We start from the raw sequence: 18,629 nt of genomic DNA, 5'->3' as shown, positions 1-18,629 counted from the left end.
CCCTAAATCAGGGCTTCTCAAATGTGGCTGCACAGCAGACTCACACAGAAGGCATGTTAAGCCCAGATTTCTTGCCTTCTCCTCTAATTAGGTTCTCTGAGAAGTGGAGCCTGGAAATACAGTTTTTAAGCAAACTTCCAAAATGATACTTTTGGCACTGGTCTGAGGAGAAGCACTACAATACACAGTTAATAATAAATAATTGTCTCAACTCATACTTCAAGAGCCTAACAGACCTAGTTAGTGGCCAAAACTTTTATGGTTAGGAATGATGATCACATATCACAAGGAGAAAGGTGACAGTTTATAAAGAAATTATTAAACTGCCAAGTGTAACTTCCATATCAAGAACCATCTATCAGAATTAGAGTTTTCAACCTGAAGTTCGTGGGTTCCAAGGATGCACTTCAGGGCTCTGTGAACTCCCTGAATCTGCGTGCAAAATTTTGTATATAGATACGTATGTGCACTTTCCTTGTGAAAAGATTTATAGCTTCCATCAGATTCACAGAGGGCTCCGTGGCCCAATTAAAGCTCTCAAATTACTGTTATCTTCCTTGGATGTTGATCAGCTAAAAACTTACATGCTGAAGATAAAAACTCATCATCTTCCCTTTCCAAACCAGCTCACCTCTTGAATTTCTTAGAAGCAAAACACCTTGGTGTTGGAAGTAACACCCTCTGCAAGTGTCTCTCTAAATGTTTCTGACAAATTGTTACCCATGTTCTGCTCAGGAACTCAAAAAAGAGCTTTGTTACACAAGTCACCTTCAGAAACTTCCAGCTGGGTTAAGCTGAAATAGTATTTTTCACTATTTTCGCCGCAGAGTGGGTCTTGCTCAGGTCCTGGGACCTAGAAAAACATGCTGAATGCCTTTCCCACTGGTCAGTTTTTCAGATATGTGAAGACATCATGACCCACCCATCCCCCGCTTCGCCCAAAGCTTTGTTTCTTCAGAGGAGATGTCTCCCATTCCTCCTAACCCTGCGCAGGGTACTTCACTATACTGACAATTCCTTTTTTAAATGCTCTACGGTTTGCCAATTGCCCATGATTGAACATTCATACGATACACACTTAACTCCAGTCTCTCAGATTTGGACCTTTGATACTTACTACTAACACAGCTTTGTCCCACAAGATGACTGTGTGGTCGAGTGCTGGATGGCCTGGAAATGGGCAAGACTGGAAGTTCTGAAACTGGTGAGGGCTTCACCCGTTATCCCAGTTAGAAATGACGGGGAAGGAGGTAGGGGTAGAGAGTGGACAGAGCGGAGGTGTAGACGAGATAGACAGGCGGTAAAATCATAGGACTTGGCCACTGTTGGCACGTGGGAAAGTGAAGAAGCGGAGGGAGGAGGCGAGGAAGACACCACGTTGAAGGGGTGAGGTGAGGGGGGCAGACAGGCGAGAGACAAGGTGGGAAGACAGGCTGGCGCCCCATTGAACTTCAACACTGAAAAGAGGGGAGGTGGAAGGAGAGCGCCCGGGAAATGCAGAGTAGGTGAGAGCTGGAGAAGCGGGACAGAGCAAGGTCGGGGCAAATCATATGCCCCTGGGAGGCCAAGTGAGAACCCCAAGGAGACTCCGGGTAAGAACCTGGGATACGGCCCGAAAGCTTCAGCTCTGGGTGTGGGACTGGCAGAGGGGTCTGGGAAAGTCACGAAAACGACCTCTGCAGCCCTCGCAGTGCTTGGTCCAAGTGCCCGGCCCAGACCCGGGGCTCACTACACATCCAGGTGAGGACTGAGTGACCGCGCGGAACTCGAATGAATGACCCAACCGCCCGCTGCAGGCGACGCACAGTGGCCTCGGCGCAGCGGAGGCGCGGGCGGGGCGGAGCGACCCGGGCGGCCAATCGGAGCCCGCGCCTCCGCCCCGCCCCCGCCCCGCCCCGCCCCGCCAGCCCCAGAGGCGCGCGCAGCCTCCCGTCTCCCGGAAGTGCGCCCAGAGCCGGCGCCGCGGTTCGAGGTGAGCGCACGCGGGCTTGACAGGCCTGGCCGCGTCAGCCCGGGGTCTGGCCTGGCGCCTCCCGCGTCCGCGCCGGACTCGGCCGGAACTCCGGGAGCGGCGGTCGGGCCGGCGGACGCGCGCCCGAGTGCCCGGGAGCGCGCGCGGGGACGCGGCGAGTGCGGGGGAGGGGCGACGGGGCTGTGAGTGGACTCTGGGGTTGTGGAGACCCGGTACCCCGGACCGGGCCCTGCGTCCCTGAGCCTGTGGGCCCCTCCGGACTCTCCGGCCACGTCTCTGGACTGGGACCGAAAAGGGGGCCCTCCCTCCTGCCTTCCCCCAAAGGCTGGAAGTGAGCCTCGGGAAGAGGGAACCCGGATGGGCTGATGCCCGGAGTCTCTTTCCCGGCGCTGTCGGCGTCGTGGGCGGAGGGTGGAGAACGCAGTGGGCAGCACTGCCCAGCGCCTGGCAGGCCTGGATCCCCCCTGGCCTCCGGGGAGCTAAATGCCTGTAGCTTCTCCTCCCCTCCAGCCCTTTGTGACAGCTCCCAAATCCGCCCCCCAAATTCAAAGGTTTGCAGCTCTCCTCCCCAGAGCACAGGCTTAGAGCCTCCTGGGTTTGAATTTGGCCGCCGCAGTGAGCCTCAGAGGTTGCCGATCTGTACACTGTAATACTCACCTTGCTGGGTAATTGTGAGGATTAGAAACGACTTGAACTGAGCCTAATAAGGAGCTGATGCATAGTGTTAAAGAAAAAGTTACTCAGAGACTCGTTAAAAACGGTAAGGCAGACTATTCAGGGGGGCTACCGTGGGACTTTGTGGTATTGGAGCGAGAGATTGAATACAACAAGGGCAACTGGAAATTTATAGCCAAGGGGTGGGGTGGGCTCAGTGGGTGGAAAATTACTAAGAGGAAACATCTGGGTTAAGGGGGGACTCTAGCTAAGCCAACTTGACCGGTTTTGTTGAAGGCAGGCCACGGCCATAAGGAATTTGAGCAGATACCAAGGGATGTTGAATTTGATCAAATGTCAAGTCTTGCTGACTCCCTAAACTGGAGTCAGCAAGATTCTTGCTAAACTGGACTGGAAGTGACAAGCACAGAGTCCAAGGGCCAGTCCTAGTCAAAGAGATGACTCAGTCAACTTCAGCTTGACTGAAGTTTGATTAAGGAGACAGTCTTTGTCAATAGTAGGTGCTCTGCAAAGGGTTACTTGTATATGAATGTATAGTAAGTATCCTTACCTAGATGTTCATTTAAAAAATCATTCTAATTTGTTATAGCTTTAATAAGTATAGCAACTATACATTTGGGATATCTTTAAATTTTTTTCATAACAGGAGCAGATTCTCATGAAGTCATTGGGATATCAATCTATAAAGCATCTATCAAGTAATTTTATTATAAGCGAGGCATTACCCCTACCATTATGTGAGAGTATAATTGCTGAAATTAGATTTAAATGTTTTATAATCTATAGTTTTCCCTGAAAGTCAGTTTCCCTGTTATCTAAACTGCTATCTTAATTCGGGAACTAAGTAAATGTGAATAATTCTACTGATAAGTCTCTTGCTATCTGACATCTTGCCACTTGTTATTTGAAACTCAGGATCCAAATAGATCTAGACAGTGAAGGATGTGTGTATATTTATTAAAAATTTTAACAGTTATTTAAAGCTTCTCATTTCTCTCTAAGCAGTGCTTTAGCTGTTTCCTACAAATTTTGATATGTTGTGTTTTCATTGTCATTCAATATGAAAATATATTTTAATTTCCTGTGTGGTTTGTTTTCTTTGGTCATAGGTTATTTACTATTGTTATTTAACAATTTCCATATATTGGGATAGTCTAGGTATCTTATTGTTATTGGTTTCTAGTTATTGATTTCTCTGTGGTCAGAGAATCTATACTTTAAGATTCCAGTGTTTTGAAACTTAATTATACACATGGTCTGTTTTGACGGATGCTTCGTATGCACTTGAAATGAATGTGTATTCTGCAGTTGTTGGTTTATATATATATTTATATATATATATATAATTATTTTTTTTTTTTTGCTGTACGTGGTCACTGCTGTGGCCTCTCCCGTTGCAGAGCACAGGCTCCGGACACGCAGGCCCAGTGGCCACGGCCCACAGGCCCAGCCGCTCTGTGGCATGTGGGATCCTCCCAGACTGGGGCACGAACCCGTGTCCCCTGCATCGGCAGGTGGACTCCCAACCACTGCGCCACCAGGGAAGCCCCTGCAGTCGTTGGTTTAAATGTCAATTACATCAACTTGGGTGATAGTGTTGTTCAGATTTTCTATATCCTTACAGGTTTTTTTGGTCTATTTTTTCTATCAATTACTGAGAGAACAGTGTTAAAATCTCCAACTATGATTGAGGATTTGTCCCTTTAGACCTGATATTAGGTGCATACACATTTAGGTTGCTTTGTGTTCTAGATGATTTGACCCATTTATCATAATGAAATGTCCCTCTTTTTCTCTTTGTCATGAAGTCTCTTGGTCACATACTAATATAGCCATACCAGCTTTCATGTGCTTGCTGTTTGCATGGAATGTCTTTTTCCGACCATTTTATTTCCAAACTATCTGTCTTTATATATAAAATGTCTCTTGTAGACAGCATACCGTTGGGTCTTGCTTTTTTAAATTTGACAATCTCAACCTTATAATTCAAGTGTTTAGTCCATTTACATTTAATGTAATTATTGATATGGCTGGGTATTAATCTATCATATTGTCTTTTTTCCATTTGATCTTTCTGATTTTTATTCTTGATCCTTTCCTGTATATTATTGACTGTTTTTTAGTGTTCGTCTATTGGCTTTTAGCTATACCTCTTTGTATAATATTTTTACAGCTAACAGTATGCATCCTTAAATTATCAACATTTAACTTATTGGAATATACTTTAATATTGTACCACTTTATAATTCACATTTCTTATTTCCTGCCCCTCACTTAACACCTTTACATTTCCCATCTGTCACTTCACCTGACACTACTTCTTACTTCTAACTTTCTATTTCTGAATTAGCAGTTCATAAATGTAAAAACAACAGATTAATTCCATTTACCCTCTCCTTTGTGCTATTTTTATATCTTTTACTTCTAGTTGTCTTATGTTCTACTTATACTATTGTCTTCTTTGCCTTAACAGTCAGTTGCCTTTTAAGGAAGTTAGGAGAAATAAAAGCATAGTATCTTAAACTTATTCACCATGTATTTACCATTTCTGGAGATCTTCATTCCTTTCTGTATATATGAGTTTCCCTTAAACTGGAAGAATGTCCTTTAGCATTTCTTGTAGTACAAGTCATTGGTGAAAAATTCTCTTAGCTTATTTATCTGAAAAATGTCTTTAATTCTTTCTTTGAAAGGTGTTTTTGTTGGATGTGGAATTCTGGGTTGATGGTTCATTTTCTAGAATTTGCATTTGTTTCTTTTTATAATTTCTATTTCTCTATAGAAAGTCACTATCTCTTCTGTCATAAAGACTATATTGTTTTTAAGTCCTCAGGCCATCTGAAGTTGGTTTCTCTTTACTGCTTTCCCTTGATTTTGAGTCACATTTTCCTGTTTCTTTACATGTGTAGTAATTTTGGATTGCATCCTGGATATTGTGGATGGCACATTGTAGACCCTAAGGATTCTGTTACCTCCCTCTGAAGAGTGCTGATTTTTATTCTAGCAGGCAGTTCAATTACTGACTGATCAACTTGTGTTGGCTTGGTTTTAGGGCAGATCTTTGGAAAGCCCAAGGTGTTTCCCAAATTCCTTTTTTTTTGGCCATGCTGTGTGGCTTGCGGGATCTTAGCTCCCGGATCAGGGGTTGAACCTGGGCCCTTGGCAGTGAAAGCATGGAGTCCTAACCACTGGACTGCCAGGGAATTCCCCAAATTCTTCTAACTGGATCAGAATAGAGCAGTAGACTGGACCTCTTCTGTGGATCTTGTTGAAGCTTGGCTTTAAGTTTTTTAGGGCAGGTTTAGAGTAGGTCTTTCTCTAGAGCATGGTCCTTACTCCTAACATGTGGCCTTTCTGGTATCTCAGGATGCCTTGAGTGTTAATAAGGTCTCTCTCCTCTCAGGGTCAGAAACGCAAATGTCTCTCATCACTGACTGGCCTTTTGTATCCCTCTTTTGCTCCTTTAACCTGGTAGCAACTGCTCTCTGTTGAACCTTGCATAGTTTCACCCTACTGAGTGCAGCCCAGCCCTTGGCCAGAACTCACAGGGGGCCCCCCCGCACAGACTTCCGCCTCCACCCCATAGCTCCCTCCTCCCTGCTGCCGTGTTCTTCCGATCCCAGCCACTTCGGTAGCTCCAAATGCTGATCTCTGCCTCCTCAGTTTAGTGAGACCTCTGGTCTCTGCTTAAGCTCCAGCCTTCTGCACTGGGATTAGGAAATCCTCCCCCGGCAGACAGCTGGGATGATCGTGGCCCTCCTCACAAGCTTTTCTTCTCTCAGGGATTCCATTCTCGCTTTTCCGGTTGGCCAGTGCTTGAAAACAGTGGCCTCTTAGGTTTTCTCCAGTTTTGTCATTGTTTACAGTAGGTGGGCTGCCATGACCGGAAATAGAATTCCTGAATTATTGAGGACATATGTTGCTGTAGCACTCTGGGTGCTGCGTGAATATATGAATGAAATATATGGGTCTCTGCGTAAACAAAAAGTACAGTTAGTGAGGTCCACATGAGAAACATAATATTAGATCGATCCTTTTTACCTTACTCCTTCCTTTTTTGTACCCTTGAAAAAAAATGCTTTCTTTTTTTGTTTGTTTTATTTTTAAATGATGTTGTGATATAGGGTGGCTTGTTTGGGTGAAGTGGTGGGGGTGAAGACGTTGCTCTTACATCTCAAGGAAAAAGCAGCCATCAAAAGCTACAGTGTTGTACTGATCTCTGATTACGCCAGACACCCAAGTGATTGATTGTTGTGGTTCATTTTATGGAGAAATGATGACCTCTAGCTCCTTCATAATATTTAAAGATAGACCCAATAATCTAATATTAGGATTACATGCAAGAAAGCTAGCTAGAAATAGTGCATGCTCGTTTAAAAATATCTTAATATTAACTTTGCCATTTAATAGTTCTCTTTTCACTTAGTTGCTGCCTTCTGAATTTTGATACCACTCGCCATAAAAGAGTGATTACTTGCTTCAAGTCTGTAGGAATGTTGTTGAGGTAGTCAGTATTTATTCTAAACCTTCTTTCAGTCCAGTGTTGAAAATTTCAGTGTGACAGGTTTTTCATAAATTCCCAGTTTTCAACATGGCATTCAAAAGAGGTCACTTAGAAATTTCATTGCACCTTTTGGGGAAGAGTTCTCTTCAACCTCATATTTATTTTGGAAGCATCTGATCATTTCAGCCTTAGCCTTCATTCCTAGGGCTTCAAGGTCTTTGTTCAGCTTTATTTTTTGGTCTGCAGACACATGGATGCAGACATTGGAGTGTTTTGCAGAAGAGCTGTTTACTTGGAAACCCACAGTGAGAACGCTTAATGTGGTGCGTTTCATTTTTCTACTTGGTCTGGCCTTTTGAAGACCAAGAGAGAATGTTGTAAAAATGGTCAGGGTGATGATGACAGTCTAGATATGGTAGTAATGGTTTGCTCTGTGGCTTCAAGTTTACCATCTTTCAAAATAGATTAGTGTGTCCATTGATTTCAGAAGATGCACGGTTGCCTCCGAGGCTTCTCAGGCAGGGCGTGTGAATTTGTCCTTTCTGAAAGTGCGTCCCTCTCATCCGCATAGCATCACTGTCACTCCCCCTCCAGTGTCCCTGTGAGAGGCTCTGTGAAGACCTGGTTCTCCCAGGGACAACTCCATCCCAGAAGCACATCACCTAAAAGGACTTGCCAAGCCAGACGATGCCCGTGGAGCTGGGGCAGGCTCCAGTCCTGCTGCCGCCACTGGCCAAGCCCAAGGAGTCCGCGTTCTCTGGACCAGATGACACCCCTCGAGGGGAGCCCTCCAGCTCTGAGATTGCACGCCAGCTTTTCAGGCAGTTTCCTTACCAGGTGATGTCCGGGCCCCACGAAACCCTGAGACAACTTCGGAAGCTCTGTTCCCAGTGGCTGCAGCCAGAGGTTCACACCAAGGAGCAGATCCTAGAGATCCTGACGTTGGAGCAGTTCCTGACCATCCTGCCCGGGGAGATCCAGATGTGGGTGCGGAAGCAGTGTCCAGGCAGCGGGGAGGAAGCAGTGACCCTTGTGGAGAGCTTGAGGGGGGACCCCCAGAAGCTGTGGCAGTGGGTGAGCAGAGAGTTTTGTGATCTCTGACTGAAGCACAGGGCTCCTCTGGGGTCTTAGCAGGGGTGTTGTTTGTTTTTCTGGCACCAAATATGTAGGCTTTTCCACACCAACAACCAATTCGCTGACACTGTCTGGCTTGGCTCAGACCCCAGAGGATAAGGGCTAGTCCCATGAGACTGACCCCATTTCATACCCCATCACAAGCTGCAGGGGCCACCCGTACTTATGACCCACTGGCTACAAATTTGAAGGTTCCCACAACCCCCTCCTCGGGTTTGATCGTTCGCTACAGTGACTCATAGATCTCAAGGAAACACTTTACTCGTATTTTCCGGTTTGTTATAAAGGATATGATTGAGAAACAGCCAAATGGAGGAGATGGGGGTGGCACAGGGCATCTGCTCCCTCATCTGGGCACGCCATCCTCCTGGCACTTGTATGTATTCACCAGCTCAGAAGCTCCCTGAACCCCACAGGTTAGGAGTTATTATGGAGGTTTCATTACTTAGGCATGATTGCTTCATCATTGGCCGTTGGTGATTGAAAATCTCCAGCCCCTCTCCCTTCCCCGGAGGTTGAGGGGTGGCGCTGGAAGTTCCAACCCTCTGATCACCTGATTAGTTCCTCTGGGACCGGCCACCATCCTGAAGCCGTCTAGGGGCCACCAAGAGTCACCTCGTCAGCATCAACTCAGGGATGGTTGAAAGGGGCTCCTTCTGAATAGGAGGAGTTGCTCCCGGCACTCCTGTCCTTCAGGAGATTCCAGGGGTTTTAGGAGCACTTGCCAGGAACCTGGGACAAAGCCCAGTTGCACACTTCTTGTTATACTATCTCAGTGTGTCCCCATGCCTCACCTGATTCTAAGACTCCGACTCCCTGAGATTCTCCACACTTTTTATCCATTAGGGATTGAAGCTAAATCTCCCATCCCATTCCATCTTTAGAATGTTTGAGAAGCTGTTCCAAAGATGCCTGCCTTTTAATTGGTGGAGACTGTCCAGTAGAAACACAACATCAGTGGCCTGTCGGAAGGGCTCGCAGGCCATGGCTTCTGGCCTCTCTCAGGATGTTTCCTTCCCTGGTTCCTGCTGGACCAGAAGTAAATGCTCGCTTTTTTCTTTCCCTGCCCCATGTCCCTAAGGACTGCCTTACGATGCGTTCTAGAAGGTTAGCTTTGTATCTTTCAGAAATCCTTACTCTGGATCTTTCAGTAATTAGTACCATGTGGTCTCTAGATCAGCATCCAAGTTCTGGGACAGGAAGTCTTATCACAGAAGGCGGAGCCTGAAAGCTGCCCACTGGGGGAAGCGGAGGCCCATGTTGAAGTGCCTCAGGAGCTGGGGCTTCAGAACTCAGCCTGCCGGTCTGGGGAGCCACTGAGCCACATCGTGAAAGAGGAGTCCGACTCGGAACAAGGACTAGGTGAGGGGCAGGTGGTGTGTGTGGTGCCGTCTTGGAGAAATTGTGGGATTGTGGTCAGTAGGCGTAAGAGTGAATTGAAATGATGTGCCGCTTAGATTGGGGTGTCTCTGGGAAGTTCGGAAGCAGGGTAGACATACAGGAATCACTCTGATTTGGAGGTTCAAAGGCTGCAATTTAAACCACTTATGACAGGGCCAGGCCTTTTGGATTTGGGTTCTGGGGAGGGAGGTGGGATGAGACACGGGTGAGGCAGCTGGGAAGGTAGGGGGAGTTGGAGTGGGTTAGGGAGGTAAGCACAAGTCTGAGATCACAGATGGCGGAACAGGCGTTGGTTCTAACGTGTGGAGGTTTGCACCTGTGCCCTCTGGCTAGCGGGTGACAGGACATCGGGATTCTTTAATCTTCCTGTCTCCGCCTTCAGCCCTGGCTGCCTCCCCACTTCCTGCCCGACCCGAGGAAAGGCTCATCAGAGACCAAGACTTTGGAGCCTCCCTTCTCCACACAGCACCTCAGGTGAGCGGGGTTCCCCTGCTTCTCGTACCCCAGAACCTCGCTCCGAGGGTCTGTCAACAGTCCATGGATTGAAAAGGGAAGCGTTCTCAGAATCGGAGGAGAGAGGAAGGCCTAGCAAGGATGACAGCCATACATGTGGAATGAAACTCGAGTTTCAATATTTCTTTAAAGGCAGAATGTTTCCTAATTGTCATCTTTAATAATAGAATCTGGGCCCTCGAAGAAGTTGCTGTGATGAAGCAATCTTGTCTCCCTTTTTTATTACCTTTGGGTTATGCTGAGAAAAGACTGTTATTTCATTTCCTAGTCTAGGCCTCCACGTTGGGGTCGGTTTGTGATCTCGAATGTTATATCTAACGTGGGGACAGGTTATCCTCTCCCCCACTCACTTGTGGAGGTGTGACTGACAAACTATAGAGTGCACTTATTTAAAGTGTACAATTCGATCAGTTCTTGGACATGGTATATACAGATGTGAAGCCAGAACTGCAGTCAAGATAGTAAACATATCTGTCGCCCCCAAAGGCCTCCTTCTGTAATACCCTCCCTGCTGCTCTTCTACTCTCCCCCAGTCCTGAGGCAACTACTGTTCTGCTTCCTGTCACCATACAGTACTTTGCATTTTCTGGAATTTTACACAAAATGGAACCATGCCACATGTACTTCTTTGTTCTTCATGCCACATGTCTTTGTTCTTCTGCATATCATGTATTTTTCTTGCTTGCTTTTAATAGTTTCTCTCTGATTTAAAAAATTTTGACTATGATGAGCCTTGGGGTCATTTTCTTCATGTTCCTTGTTCTTGGGGTTCACTGAAGTTCTTGGATCTGCTGGATTATAGCTTTCATCAGATTTAGAAAAATTCTGGCCGTTATGTCAACTGCTTTTTCTGTCTCCCTGCCTTCTCTGCTTCTTTGGGAACTGTGAGAATAGCACGCATGTGGGACATGTATAATCTTAACATGTGTATATATACATTAGATCTCTTCAAGTTGACCCACAGCTGACTGATGCTCTGTTCTCTCTCTCTTTTTAATCTCTGTGTTTTATTTTGTGTAGTTTCTAGTTTTATGTCTTCAAGCTCATTAATCTTTTCTTCTGCAGTGTTTTATCTGCTTTTAATCCCATCCAGTGTATTTTGCATCTCAGATGTTTTTCATCTCTAGAAGTTTGTATTTGGGCTTTATCATATCTTTCATGTCTGTACTTAATGTGTTCAATCTTTCCTCCAGCTCCTTGAACATATGGAATATGTTTATAATATCTGTATTAATGTCCTTGTCTGCTAATTTATCACCTGTGTCAGTTCTGAGTCAGTTTTGATGGATGGTTTGATCTCCTCATTATGAGATGTTTTTTCCTACTTCCTTGTATGCCCAGTAATCTTTGATTGCATGTCAGGCATGGTGAATTTTACATTGTTGGGGGCTGCATATTTTTGCATTCCTATAAATGTTGTTGAGCTCTTCTCTGGGATGCAGTTAAGTTACTTGGATACAGTTTGTTACATGGCACCAGTGAAGCCTTTAGTCTAGGGCTAATCTTCCTCCTGTACTGAGGTGATACTATACCTTATGCTTCTTGATGGACAACGTTTTCCACTCTGGCTGCTGGAAATATGAAGTGTTTCCAGCACTCTGGGGACTGTGCCTTCTACTTCTTTCGGGGGGGGGGGGGTCTTTCCTTGACTTGCGGGGGACCCTCTGCAGATCTCCAGAGCTCTCTCTGTGTGCAGCTCCCCTGCTGACAACTCTGTAACCCTCTTGGCCTCCCCAGACCCTGAGCTCCTTCTGCTGCTCTGGAGGCCCTCTCCAGGTGGTAAGTTTGGGCAACTGTAGGGCACACGGGGATCTCTGTTCTGCTCTTCCTAAAGTATATCGTCTGCAAATAATTGTTTCATATATCTTGTCCCCGTTTTTGGTTGTTTCAGCAGGGAGGTAAATCCATTCCCTGTTACTCCATCTTGGCTGTAAACACAAGTCTCAAGAACAGGTTTATCTTGATTATGTGGTGAACAACTCTGAAAAGTTGCATTTGATAAAAATCAACGTTTTCTGAAGAACCTAGGGGCAGGACAGGAATAAAGACGCAGATGTAGAGAATGGACTTGAGGACACGGAAAGGGGGAAGGGTAAGCTGTGACAAAGCGAGAGAGTGGCATGGACATATATACACTACCAAACGTAAAATAGATAGCTAGTGGGAAGCAGCTGCATAGCACAGGGAGATCAGCTCGGTGCTTTGTGACCACCTAGAGGGGTGGGATAGGGAGGGTGGGAGGGAGGGAGACACAAGAGGGAAGAGATATGGGAACATATGTATATGTATAACTGATTCACTTGGTTATAAAGCAGAAACTAACACACCATTGTAAAGCAATTATACTCCAATAAAGATGTAAAAAAAAAAAAAGATAGCTAGTGGGAAGCAGCCACATAGCACAGGGAGATCAGCTCGGTGCTGTGTGACCACCTAGAGGGGTGGGATAGGGAGGGTGGGAGGGAGACGCAACAGGGAGGGGATATGGGGATATATGTATACGTATAGCTGATTCACTTTGTTATACAGCAGAAACTAACACACCACTGTAAAGCAATTATACCCCAATAAAGATGTTAAAAAAATCAACTTTTTCAGGCACCTGTAGATCTTAATCAGAGCATTGTTTCAAACCTTTGGGGAGCTCTTCTTGGGACTTTCCTCGTGGGGTACTTGAGAGTGAAGGTGAGGACACAGGGAAGCCGCTGTAGATGTGTCTGAGCCTCAGCTTTCCAGGCTCAAAAGATTTAGAAACCAGAGTCCGAGCTTTGCAGTTTACCCCGGGCAGAGGGTGGGGAGGGGGCAGGGAAGGGATACAGCTTTTCAGAGACTCAAGGGTGCCCATCTTCCTGCTTTTAAGTACGCAGAAGCCAAACTGTTAGGCAGGAGGCTCCTTGGTGAAAAAGATTTGGGTATTCTGCCAAATATCTCAGGTCGACTTGGAGGATTATTATTGCTTCTATAGTAAATACAGAGTATCCCTATGAAAAGCATATACAATTTATTAACGTATTTTAACTAGCGGAGTTGAACATGAGCTCTACATTACGTGAGGACATTAACCATGACTTGTTCTGGGTAGCTTGCAGTCAGTATTCCAAATGCTCACCAGCAGCACCATATAAATGTATGTATATAAATATATGTAATGTATAAATTACCTATATATAGCGGATAACTGATTAACAGCTACTCACCCCAAACAAACAAAAATCATCCCTACCCGATCCCAATATCCCTCTCCCAAACTAACAACTATTTGCATCAGAAGGACCTCGATGTTTAATGGAGTCTTTTGTAACTAACTGAAGGGAATGTTTAAATACAGCATAAAGAATCATGTCCTCTGATCTGTTCCCTAAATTAGGAACCTCGAGAACAATGGCAGGGTATGAGGTCCACAGTGGTAGATGCCGTGACTGAGTCAGAGACAGTCTCACAGACTTGGGGTTGCACTGGCGCCGGTTCCTGTATCTTCAAACCTTGGGAAGGGAACACAACACAGATGCCTGTGTGCCAGTCAGTTGTGGCAGTGTCCCACAAACCCACAAGATGGTGCTGTTTCCACATGAAACTGAGATGATTTCCCCATCAGATCTCATACTTCCATCCTTCCAGAATAGGAATTTGGACTTTTTTCTCCTCTTATAAAAATGACAGAAAATGAAGATGGCTGCAGTTGGTGTCTTGCCTCTTAAGTAAGGGGCTTCGTATGCATCCCTAGCTCCTGGGCAGTTCCTTGAGTAAATGTGTGGCTTTAATCTGGAGGCACGCCTTTCAGAGACTCCTGAAGCCTCTTTCCTGGGCTTTGAAAGGGCTGATGGTGGCCCTTGGGGGATTTGGTGGCTGTATTCCTTTCTGCCTTGTACTGTGCTGGGTGGTTACTCTCTTGGTGCCCACGGACGAGGCCTGTATCCGGCGAGCCAGGCCTCCAGGCAGATGTTACCACGCTTGGCAGCCCGTCCTTTTCTCTGCCAGTGCCGACGTGAGGGTCTGTGTGTTTTGACCAGGAAGACCGAGGACTCCTGTATTCAGCAGTGTTTGCTCAAGCTGGTTATTTCCAGTAGGCTGTTAAGGTAGCTTCCTTCACAGAAGATTAACAAAGTAAGTTGCTAAAAATTCCTACTTTAAATTTTTAAAAATTAAAATCCATATTTAAAATGTGGTTATAGTTAATAAACATATAGAGTTCACTTTTCACCTTTTCACTTTTTTCACCCTAAGAAATTTAATTCCTCCTTTTCTTTTCTTCTTTTAAAGCTTAGTATCTGCTAGTTAAAGAATTTTTGGCGTCTCCACTCTCTTTCAGCCATTTCCAGTCCCCTTAATGTACTGGGGGCAGAGTTAATGTAGAATGGGGAATGGCCTCCCTGGGTAGTGGGTTGGGTGTGATGGAGAGTGACTTCTCTTCTCATTCTTCTTCTCCTCACTTCTGCCGCCTGTGGCCTGGCTGGCCGTTCATGACAATAATAGATGGTTATCAACTTTGGGGTTTCCGAGAGTGTGCAGGATCCCTGAATTCTCCCTGTGAACCTTGGGAGCCCGATAACCCATAGGCTGCATGTGGTAGTGATAATGAGAATACAGACCGCCTACCAAGCACGTGTTTGCTAAGGGCTTTGTTTCACCCAGACAACTTCTATTGAGTGCCTGCTCCAGCCTGGGCACGGTCTTGGGAACTGAGAGAGAACAGTGGAGGATCCTTTTCTCATGGTGCGAATGTGCTACAGAGGCAACTGTTCATTAAATACGTTCGTGAGTGTGTGTGTGTGTGTGTATACATATATATATATAAATATTTAATAAACTGTGGTGAATGCTATGAATGAAAAGTAGTGGGTGCTTTGAAAGTAGCTCACACTTGGTTACTTCTGTTAAACCTCCAGACAGTGTTTTGAGTCTAGTACTATCATTAGGTGAGGACTGAGGCCCAGAAAAGTTTAGTAACTTCCTCTAGATCACGCAGCTGGAAATGGCAGACCTGGGACATGAATCCCAGTGCGTCTGACGCCAGTGACTGCGCTGTTCATCACTCTGCTGTACAAACTGAGTGTCTAACAGTCAGCCTCCTGGTGGGGAGACTGCCATTTGATTCACAAAAGTTGACCCCAGCTCCATGGCCTTCCCAGCGTTGAGTCGCCAGGCTCAGTTCCATAGGATTAGAAGGGCATGTTTTGGGCGTACTCAAGGGACAGCTTCCCTAGGGAACCCCTCCATTTCCCACTCACTGGAGGAAAACTGATATGCTGTTGGACCTAAACTCAGAACCGTCGGGAGATTCGAAGTGTGTGTGGCTGCAGCATTTCTGCTCCGAGGCCACAGTCTGTCTCACAGTGAGACTCACAACTCGCCTGATGTCATTCTTTACCCTTCCCACCCCTTCACTGATTTGCACTTGCTTTTCCAACAAATACATTTTAAAATTTCTTTCCTTTCCCTCTTGAGTTTCCAGACTTTAATGAAATATGGGGAATATCGGGCCCCTGCTGCTCAAAGACCTCTCTGATAAGCACTGAGAGAGTTAAGCAAAAGGCAGGTGGAGAAAGGGCTCCTGCCTTCTCTTTCTTCTCCACTCGCAAAAACAGGCAACTTAAAAGAAAATACGGAACTTAAAACCTAAATGTTTTCTAACCACGGCAAGAAACACTGAGGCAGACCCTGTCGATTTCCCATTGAAGCTCCTCCCATGCTTTCTCAGACCATCTGATGGCCAGGATCCTGAGGCCCATTCCTTTCTTCTCAGCCTCCCACAGGCAGGGAAGGAGGGTTCAGAAGCCTTCCCTGGACTCACAGCATTGTGTTTTTCTCTAGGAGCAGTGGAGGCACCTGGATTCCACTCAGAAGGAGCAATACTGGGATCTCATGCTGGAGACTTATGGGAAGATGGTCTCAGGAGGTACGGGCATGGGTCAGCCTGATGGAAGGAGACATCTTCCGTGTGCTTTAGAGACAGCCGCACTGCTTGATGTTCTCTGGGTGAAGGAAATCCTTAGAGACGTGGCTGGGAACTGCGGAGCTGGAGGTGGTTGAGCTACAGTGACAGCTCCCTGTACTGGACGTGTTCTGTGCGCCTGGCACTGTTGTGGCTCCTCATGTACAGTAACTCCCCTCATCTGTGAAACGGGTGATGGAATTCCCATTTTAAGGGGATGAAAGTGAGCATCAGATCAAGTCATTTGCTCACTGTTACGTAGCTCGTAGGTGCTGAGTTACGGCGGGGCTCAGCGGTGGCCGACCACGCATGGCCTTTTCTACTAACCACAGTCCCAGCCAACCACGCGTGGGGTCCCAGTCACGACCCTCGCACCAGCCTGCCAGGTGGTCTGACTCCTCCCTCTCAGAATCTTCTTTTTGTGGCCTTCACCACATATCCTGGGTTTCTCGTGAGTACTGGTGTCTTAGACGCTCCGCACATCCTCAGCGGTCTCCAGAGCTTCCCTAGTTCCCTTTGCACTCAGGGCCCTCCTTCGAGCAACACGGCTTGGTCCCCAGTGCTCCCCATTCATCCAGGCCCACAGATTATCTCTCTCTGTACCAGGCATTTCCAATCCCAAGCATGACCTGACTGATCCAGCCGGGTTTGGGGCAGAGCTGACAGGACCACACCTACACATCAGTGAGAAGATCCCAAGATCCACCTGCACAGGTGAGTGATCCTCTACTGGTCCAGAGCCATTGCTGACCTCCAGTCATTATATAGGAGGTGGTGGGGCAATATCCGTACTTGGTTTCTATTACATTGGTTCTAACCGGCCGTGATCTGGTCAGTCCAGTTTGAGTACCAAGGTGGGTCTCGTCTCTGACTATTGGGCTGTTGACACATATTTAACCACGGAAGAAAGACCCCGCATCCGATCTGTTGCCTCACTCTTGCCTGTTTTGACAGCTTGCTTTCTTAGAATTAGGGTTAGTACAGTTGAGACCAAAACAGATATGGGTTGAATTCTATTATTAAAAAAAGATTATCTAACAGGCCACTATTATCCTTCCTAACAAGAAGGTTCAAAGTAACTAGACTTTTCTTACTCTGGTTATGGTGAATGGTAACTGACCCACCCTCAACAAAATAAACAAGACAAACAGAAAAATATGGTCTAGCTGATCTCCATGCATCTAAGTCTCATTAAACAGAAGCAACATCAAATACTTCATATAAATCACATTATTTTAAGACTGGTACGAAGAAATATGAACTTGTTCTGCTGTAAAACAGTAATTACCCTTTGCATTCTACATTCTTTAAAAACATTGCAGTTATGTAAAATCAACTGTCAAACATTCCTGCACACACACACACACACACACACTCTCTCTCTCTCTCTCTCTCTCTCTCTCTCTCTCCCCCTCAAATCTACAAAAGATCCCAGAACCATGGAGGAATAAAAGGACCAAGGATGGGAACTCTATGACAGGCCATTCTTTCTCCCCAGTAAGATCTGATTAATTGTTTCCTTCGCTAATGTATCAATACCACAGAGAGAGCAAGCATCACATGAGACATACGGTTTTAATTTTAAGCAATATATTTACCATAATACTACTTCACAAGGATTCCTTTGGAGCAGTATTTTTTAAACTGCATTTTGTGACCAGTTAGCAGGTTGTGAAAATATTTTATAGGGTTGCAACCAGCATTTTATTTTAAAAAATGAAATGATAATACTGAATAGAAAATATCAAAATATATTTCGATATAAAAGTATTTCTTATCGTGGGTAGCAGACAAAAAAAAAAGTTTGAAAATGCTGCTTTAGAGGTTGTTGCAGTAGGATTTTTGTTTTAATAGACTTTATTTTTTAGAGCAGTTTCAGGTTCACAGCAAAATTGAGAGGAAGGTACAGGGATTGCCCCTGTACTCCCATGCGGTAGGATTTTATTTGTGATACCTTGCTCACTCTATCTCCATATGGCAACATTCTATTTTTTTTCTTTCCCGTCATCTCACCTGCTGACATGGTCCCATTAGATCTTACCTTGAACCAGACTGTGGAGAGTGTATAAAGCCGGCCTGCCTTGATAAGGGAAAGAGACGCCATTGTAGGTTCTTGAGAGAGGATTTGTGGGGAGAGAGGCTGAGGAAGCAGCCACGTGCAGGACAGCCCGGGAGGGTCCCCTTGGAGGAGGGGAACCCTGTGGGCAGCCGACGCAGGAGTCCAGGTGTGCAGGGACGAGACAGTGATACCAAGACAGGAAAGGACTAGTCCGGTCTCAAAGGTACAAGAGTGAGCAGTCTGCCAAATCTGGACTCAGAGCAGGGGGCGATGTCCCAGGAGAGGGTAGATACGCTATTTTGTTTGACCATATGGAAGAACAGCTCACTGTTAAGGAAGGTCAGCAGGTGAGTAAGCCTCAAAAAGCCTCATACTCATACCTCTAATCAAATTCCCAAAGGATTAAAATTATATATATATATATATATATATATATATA

General features: G+C 45.8%; 1 protein-coding gene across 4 annotated transcripts in view; it reads left to right on the top strand.

Annotated features, from left to right (window-relative positions):
* The first annotated feature begins 1,979 nt into the window (after positions 1-1,979).
* The window catches only part of ZNF18 (zinc finger protein 18), a 20,121-nt gene continuing 3,471 nt past the window's right edge, over positions 1,980-18,629 (top strand). Inside the window, exons 1-7 of one of the 4 annotated variants that reach the window (XM_027131077.1) lie at positions 1,980-2,732; positions 3,294-3,345; positions 7,746-8,225; positions 9,461-9,647; positions 10,069-10,160; positions 16,011-16,095; positions 16,738-16,845. In XM_027131077.1, the coding sequence (XP_026986878.1) occupies positions 7,839-8,225; positions 9,461-9,647; positions 10,069-10,160; positions 16,011-16,095; positions 16,738-16,845 (859 nt within the window). In that variant the 5' untranslated portion in view covers positions 1,980-2,732; positions 3,294-3,345; positions 7,746-7,838. Of the gene's footprint in view, positions 2,733-3,293; positions 3,346-4,109; positions 8,226-9,460; positions 9,648-10,068; positions 10,161-16,010; positions 16,096-16,737; positions 16,846-18,629 lie in introns of those variants that run through there. The other 3 variants (XM_027131076.1, XM_027131075.1, XM_027131078.1) reach the window with 3 other exon arrangements.

Source organism: Aethalodelphis obliquidens, unplaced genomic scaffold, assembly GCF_003676395.1.
Source record: "Aethalodelphis obliquidens isolate GAN/ISIS:26980383/991018 unplaced genomic scaffold, ASM367639v1 scaffold38, whole genome shotgun sequence".
In the NCBI taxonomy this organism is placed as follows: Eukaryota; Metazoa; Chordata; class Mammalia; order Artiodactyla; family Delphinidae; genus Aethalodelphis; species Aethalodelphis obliquidens.
Note: the sequence above shows the minus strand (reverse complement) of the source record. Positions and strands in the feature narration are given on the sequence as shown.